Genomic DNA, 7,688 nt, shown 5'->3' on the forward strand with positions numbered 1-7,688 from the left:
AAACAATGGAGGGGCTAACAATGTTCAAGAGGAAGTGTACTCATTACCTCACTCATGTAACTGTAACCCTCCGTATAGTATCTTTACAATAAAAAAAAAAAACTAGCTTTTTTCTCTGGCCTGTAAGGCTTGAGAAGCTGCTGGAGCTGGGTGTGGTGGCCCAAGCCTGTCATTCCAGAGAGGGAAGGAGGATCATAAGTTCAAAGTGGGGGCTGGGAAGGTGGCTCAGTGGTGGAGTGCTTGCCTTGCATGCATGAGGCCCTGGGTTCAATTCCTCAGCACCACCTAAGCAGAAAAGGCCAGAAGTGGCACTGTGGCTCAAGTAGTACAGTGCTAGCCTTGAGCTGAAGAGCTAAGGGACAGCTTCCAGGCCCAGAGTTCAGGCCCCACAACTAACCAAAAAATAAATAAATAAATAAATCGGGGCTGGGAAGGTGGCTCAGTGCCCAGGCCCAGAGTTCAGGCCCCACAACTAACCAAAAAATAAATAAATAAATAAATCGGGGCTGGGAAGGTGGCTCAGTGCCCAGGCCCAGAGTTCAGGCCCCACGCCCGGATCCAAAAAAAATCAAAAAACAAATAAATTCAAAGTGAACTAGGCAAAGTTAGGAAACCCTCTCTCAAAAGCAAAATGAAGCTGGGCACCGGTAGCTCACGCCTGTAATCCTAGCTACTCAGGAGGCTGAGATCTGAGGATAGAGGTTCAAAGCCAACCCAGGCAGGAAAGTTCATGAGACTCTTATCTCCAATAAACCACTGTGGCTCAAGCGGTAGAGTGCTCGCCTTGAGCTGAAGAGTGCAGGAACAGCGCTGAAGCTCAGAATTCAAGCCCCACAGCCAACCAAAAAAAAAAGTAAAATGAGGGTTGTAGCTAAAAAGGGCAGAGTGCTTACCTAGCAAGTGTGAGGCCCCGAGTTCAATCCAGGTATTAAAAAGAAGCTTCTGAAGAAAGCAGGATAGCTCTCTAGAAAGGACTTCCCTGCTTGGTTCTCCAAGACTCACCTGCCAGTAGGCTCCTTGTCATTGTGCTCGTCTCCCAGGGTTCCTTCCCTTGCTCCAATAAGGAGATTACATAAGGCTTAGAAATACAAACTCCTGTGTATGAAAAGACATTAATGTAGGCTATGATTTGGGTCATCTCAGGGCTACAATTTCCCTAATTTTGATACAACTACATCATGGAATGAGAGAAAGCATAAAATGCATTGGAAGGATGAACTACGTGAAATTCCAACATGTTCCAGTAAGAGTGCCAACATCAGCTCTAGACATGGTCAAGTATTTTCTTAGGGGTGTGGGAGGGCAGAAATTTAGCCCAGTCCTGTTTTATTTACAATGTCCTTGAGGAAAGTCAAAACTTCTAAACATAGGAGGGAAAAAACTGCAATCACACACAGAAGTCACGTCAAAGATAATCAGTGGAAATTATTTATCTTGGTTTTTTTTTTTTTTTTGGTCTGGTCATGGGACCTGAACTCTGGGCCTGGGTGCTGTCCCTCAGTTTTTCAGCTCAAGGCTAGCGCTCTACCACTTGAGCCACAGCACCACTTCCAGCTTTTTTCTTTTTGCTTATGTGGTGCTAAGGAATGGAACCCAGGGCCTCATGCATGCAAGGAAAGCGTTCTACCACTGAGCCACCTTCCCAGCCCCATCAGTGGAAATTATTTAATCTTTTGACTGTTCCAAATGAGGAGATCTTCTATGTACAACATCAAAGGCTCCCATCTGGGTGTAACTGAACTTCCGAAAGAAGATATTTTTAAAAACCCACAAACATTTCAATAAAATGTCCCAAACTTTGCAAATTTGGCTAAAGACATAGATTTCATTCCAAGAAGCGCAACAGGTTGGGGGATAGGCTCTGGAGAACAGAAAGCCAGCTGGAGGTGGTCATGGGGCTTGGAATGGGCTGCAGGAGTTTCCCTAAGGGTGAGTATCTGATGTTCTTTTCATAGTTTGTGTTTCCCTGATTTATCACAGATTAATAAAAAGACAGATAAAGTGATATTATGCACTTATAACTATCAAGCTATATTCTTGGTGAACCTCATTACCACATAGTGATGAGAGTAATTATCCTGTAGGGCAGAGACAACACTGGAGCAGAGGAGCCTGGGTAGAGCTGTATGGTGTTATGAGTCCCTGACTGCTCATAGATGTACTCATACATAGAGTATCTTATTTACCAAATTCACCAAAATGTTTTTTTCCTTACCAGTCCTGAGGCTTGAACTCAGGGCCTGGACACTATCCCTGAGCTTCTTTTGCTCAAGGCTAGTGCTCTACCACTTAAGCTACAGCACGACTTCCAGCTTTTTCTGTGTATGTGGTCCTGAAGACTCGAACCTAGGGCTTCATGCATGCTAGGTAAGCACTCTACCACTGAGCCACCTTCCCAGCCCTCACCAAAACTTTCATCAGACCTGATTATTGTTTCCCAAATTCCATGCTGACCTGCACACAACAAACATAGTACCAATAATAAAAAAGCACAGGATCCTTAAGGGTAGACTCTGGGTTTTATAGGAGAGAAGGAGCCTCACCCACTGATAACAGGTTCTGGTAGTTCTCCAACACCACAGTCCTGTACAGATTCCTCTGAGCAGGACTCAGCCATCCCCACTCATCCAGGGAGAAGTCTACTGCCACATCTCTGAATGTCACCATGGCCTGAAATGACACAAATGCATTTCTGACCACCCAATGCTCATGTTCATGCAGAGCTCCAAGTCATGACGCTTTCCTATACACATATGGCGAGATTTTTCAAACGTCACTGTGAACTCCTGGTATTCTGAATTTTAGCTTTACCTTCTAGTTAGTTGAGAAGTAATGAGGGCTGGACTGCCATTGCACATCTTTAAACTTAAATAAGGCAAGTTCATCTTTGAAAGCAAAAGGTGGTCAAATATTTGACATAATTCAGTCACTACTAAGGAATAGATTTGGGGAGCAGTTCTGACAGAAAAAAAAGATTGCTTTTGCTCCTGTTTCTCATGGTTTCCTATGAACTTTCCCCAGTGTTTACACTTATTATATGTGTGTATTCATGTATATGAACTCATTTAATTCATACTAAAACATATGTATACACTTATACACATGCATTCAATATTTAATTTATAATGAATATATGTGTACACACATACATACAGTAGGTAGTTTTGTTTTTATTGATGAAGCCAAGTCTCATTGGTAGCTTTTGGAAAACATGCAATTTTTTTTTGAAGAAAAACATTCATTCATAGCAACTTACCAGGTAACATGGGACATATGGGAGAACTGAGGATTAGATGCCGTACAATAAGAAAAGGTGTTCAGTAATAGAATAAGGCTTTCTTTTTCTAATACTGTTGTGTTTGTTTGCTTGCATCCTATCTCTGGAGATCAGATTTCTCAAAAACAGAAACATGGTGTTCTCCATCATCACTTGCCCCTCACAGGCCAGGGGCACTGATTGGACCAGTGGGGTCTAGCCCGAGCAGCCTCAGGGGTAAACCTCTCTGCCCTCATGCTGACCATGAAACACTGTTTGCCCAACCTCTGCTTCATGTTTCCTAATCCTCTCTTCCATATCTCACACTGGATTTTTCTAGTTGGGGCAACATAAATCCAGCAAGTCCTAGATTACTATGTCAAAAGGCTGGAGACACTTTTCACCCGATAACTTATCTTTCCAGGCAGCTAGACTCCATTTTCATTGGCATCCTGGCTACAACATCTGTCCTTATTCACAGTCCCCTTAACATTATGTCTTCCCATTCTATTAAGGACCCACTTAGTCATAAAACCTTCCTATCTCTACCCCCATCCCGACTGCAACTGCTTTATGCCACCCTTTCAGCCCCTTGTTTCTTTCCATCAGTGCAAGACCCTCAACCCTGCCCCGCTTCACCCTGCCAACCAGTCACGGGATAAACTTTACATATCTGCGCTGAGGCTGTGGATTTGACCCACAACCCATTCAGGCATATCTTGGATGTTTATCTTCCTGAAGATCCTGCCTGGTTTATAGATGGAAGCTCACGAGAAAAACAACCTCCTCGGCCAGGCACTGGTGGCTCATGCCTGTAATCCTAGCTACTCAGGAGGCTGAGATCTGAGGATTGCGGTTCAAAGCCAGCCCAGGCAGGAGAGACCATGAGATTCATATCTCCAATAAACCACCAGAAAACCAGAAGTGGCTCTGTAGCTCAAGTGGTAGAGCGCTCGCCTTGAGCTGAAGAGCTGAGGGACAGCACCCAGGCCCAGAGTTCAAGCCCCACGACCGACCAAAAAAAAAACAACTTCCTCTCCTGACTGGTTATGTCATCATCAAAGAATATCATGAGCAGCTCTGCTTTCCTGCAAGGTCATTGAAGCAGTTTCTCTGCCACCACCCCCCCCCACAAAACAACAACAAAAACTTCATCTAAATAGGTTGAACTGATTGCTTTAACAAGTGCCTTACTCTAGCATGGGAAAGAGAAGTTAATATAAATACTGATTCAAAATATGCCCACAATATAATTCACTCCAGTGCTCTAATCTGGAGGGAAAGGAGCTTTCTGACTTGACAGGATACTCCACTGTCAATGGGGTCTCACTAAAAAGCTCTCAGACAACACTGCTCCCATCTAAGGTGGCTATAATCCACTGCAAGGGGCACCCACAGGATGGCATCAACATCACCCAAGCCCATAATCAGGCTGGTAAACTGGGTAAGGAGGAAACCCAGGGCCTCTCCGTGCCCCAGTATATCTTTCTACTCCAATTCTCCCTCCCCTTCGGCCCTCCTATACCCTGGAGGAGGAGGAGGAGGAAGAAGAAGAGCAGGAAGAGGAGGAGGAGCAGGAGGAGAAGGAGGAAGAACATGATTGGCCACAGCAATCTTCCTCCTCGTCCTCTCCTCATACGTTTATAGGGCCTGTTCATCCTAACCTGCACTCTAGAACTTCCTTCCTAAAGACCCAGGTCCTTCTGAGCCCCACAGATAATAACGTGTTGGAAGAATTAACTAAATTTTACTCTGTCAAAAATCTCACCACCATTCCATTCTAAAGCCTCCTTCTTTCCCCATTCCCCAGGCCAGGGGCTCCTGCCCTATTGCAGATTGGCAGCATGACTTTATTCATGCCCCCAACCCTGGAAAGGGTTTAAATATATATTGGTCCAGGTGGACACCTTTTCAGAATGAATGGAGACATTCCCCACCACCCACCACACAGCCTCCACCACGGCTTCTGCCCTAATGAAGGAAACCCTGAGGTTGGCCTCCCAACCTCTCTGCAAGCGGACAATGGGCTCGAATTCACTCACCCCATAACTCAGGGAGTGGCCCAGTGGTCCCACCCTCTGGAAAGGTTTCATGAGTCAAATGGTCCCTAAAGTCTACTCTTACCAAACTAGCCATCCAAGTCCACCAGGATTGGACCCAACTCCTCCCCTTTGACCTTCTCCATGGGCAACCTCTCCCTCTACCTGGGTTATCATCAGTCCCTTCCTCTAACCTACCCACCCACCACTGGTTCCCCTTCATCGCATTTCCTCAACTCACTTTGGGACTACCCAACTTTTTCCTCCCTAAGCCTCTGCCCTCTGGATTCCATATGTCCCCCATATAGATGGGGGATCACGTAGATTTGTCGTCATTCAGCAGACACCTTCTCTCCTCTCCAACCTAAATGGCCAGGCCCCTTCAGGGTCATTTTAAGCACTCCCACAGCAGCAAAGCTCAAAGGACGTCCCTCCTGGGCCCACATCCAGACTTGAGCTCTCAAATTCAGAAAAACTCTGCTCTTCTCCCACAGCACCTATATTCCTGAAGATTTCCAGACTCTTCTCCCATAATAGTCCAAGAACAGTCAGGCACCTAGATGCTCTCCTTCTGCACTCTTCACACCTACTCAATCACTCTATTAGAAGATCTCCAGTGACCACCCACACCTGTCCTTAACCTTTCCCTTTCTCAAACACTAGAGCTCTTCCAGGACTTGTGGCTCCTTGGGAATCTCACCAACCACACTGCAAACCAAATACCATTCTTCTTCTTCTGTCTCTTCTTCATATTATTCTCCTAAAAGTCCCATGCACTCTATAATTGCTGGTCTCCTCATTTCCTTTACCGGCCTCCTGCTGAGTATCATCTTGGGAACAGCAGCTCTGCCAGAGTGGACTCTCTGTCAAACAAGTCACCTAAGTTTAGGATACTTCTGTTTCTGCATTTTTTCTTCTTTTTTTGTTTCTAGAATACCCGTGGACTCTGGACCTAGACCAATTATTTTTCTCCTTCCATCTCACTCCTTGACACTCCTCCAAACAGTGATGTGGATCATATATCTCAGTGTAACACTTTTCTATGGGTTCTCTCCCCCGGGAAGGTTCTCGGTGGGAACCTTCCCTGTGTATAGAGATCCAGGTAGCAAATATATAACCAAAGTTTCTGGAAATCAGACCCTCTCTGCCTAGTCCTCTTAGCAAAGGGCCTGTTACATGGGTACATGTACTCCTGCTGTTTTTCAGCATTCAGGTAAGAAGTACTGAAGAGTCAAAGCAAAGGAAACCCTGCGGGGTGTATCTGCCATGGTCAGTGGGGAGAATGGGTCTGTTGAACATATCTCCCACTGCTGGGAGTATCTGATGGAGGTGGGGTCCAAGATAAAGACCTTAATAAACTTCTTAAAACCCAAATCCCCCGAATACTCTACCCTTCCACACAGGCTCCCCTAAAACGTCCTTCTGCTCCATCCCCAGCTACAACTGCTCTCAGAAACTCATCACCTTCTAAATATGTCTAACCTTCAACTTGCAAGTAACTGTTGGCTTTACTTACACCCAGGACCCCTCCAATACATCACAAGCCCCATCAATATTTCTAATTTAGCCTATATTGCTTCCAAGTCCTCTAACACAAGCCCCAAATCACAGGGAATCCAATGATTTCAAGCATCCAGGATCAGGGAGGAACAACACCAGTAGGAGAACTTTCCCTCAAAGAGATTTTGTAAAAACTATAAAAGCACAAGACCCTCAGTGCTCTCCCAGCTTTGTAGTGAGTAAATGAGAGGACTGAGTACCAGGCCTGCCTAGGCTGAGAAGCAGCAAGATCCTATCTTCAAATAACTAAGGCAAAAGGGGCTGCAGACGTGGTTTAAATGCTAGTGCCCCTGTCTAGCAAGTGTGAGGCCTTGAATTCAATCTCCAGTACCACCAAAAAAGAATGATGTAAGAAGGGATTAGCCCTACTCAGCTATGACCGCCAGACAGTTAAGTTAGGGGCAGTGTCCTCTAGACATGGTGGGACCGAGAGTGGAAGAAGATGCTAATCAGAACACAAATTAAATCCTGATCAACAGGACTGACTTGCGTGAAGGAGAAAGTAGACGCGCACTGACCTGGGCCGTGGCCTTCACCAGCTCACCAGTCATGTTGGCCTCGCCTCCAGGTTTCTCTTGAGAGCCGGGCTGAGGTAGGACCGCGGGCTGAGGACGCGGGCTGGGCGGTGCCCCGCAGTGTGTGTCACTGCGGGGAGTTGCGGGGTCCTCACGGAGGGAGCGGGATGTTCAGGGCGCACGCCTCTCGATTCCATCCGCACGTGCTGATTCAAAGCTATTAATGCACGCACATTAAAACCCAAAGCAGGGACCGCAGTGCTGCGATCCCCGGGCTCCCTTCCGGGGCCGCGAACCGGCGGTGCGGGGGGGGGGGGG

At 46.3% G+C, this 7,688-nt stretch overlaps 1 protein-coding gene across 1 annotated transcript in view; it reads right to left on the reverse strand.

Annotated features, from left to right (window-relative positions):
• The window catches only part of LOC105999519 (zinc finger protein 471-like), a 5,855-nt gene extending 3,188 nt beyond the window's left edge, over nucleotides 1-2,667 (reverse strand). The window contains exons 1-2 of the mRNA XM_013034552.1: nucleotides 2,544-2,667; nucleotides 1,003-1,095 (exon numbers count right to left, since the gene is read on the reverse strand). Coding sequence (XP_012890006.1) covers nucleotides 1,003-1,095; nucleotides 2,544-2,667 — 217 coding nt within the window. The remainder of the gene's footprint in view (nucleotides 1-1,002; nucleotides 1,096-2,543) is intronic.
• Between the last annotated feature and the right edge of the window lie 5,021 nt (nucleotides 2,668-7,688).

The sequence above is a fragment of the Dipodomys ordii genome, unplaced genomic scaffold (genome assembly GCF_000151885.1).
Source record: "Dipodomys ordii isolate 6190 unplaced genomic scaffold, Dord_2.0 Scaffold191, whole genome shotgun sequence".
Classification (NCBI taxonomy): Eukaryota; Metazoa; Chordata; class Mammalia; order Rodentia; family Heteromyidae; genus Dipodomys; species Dipodomys ordii.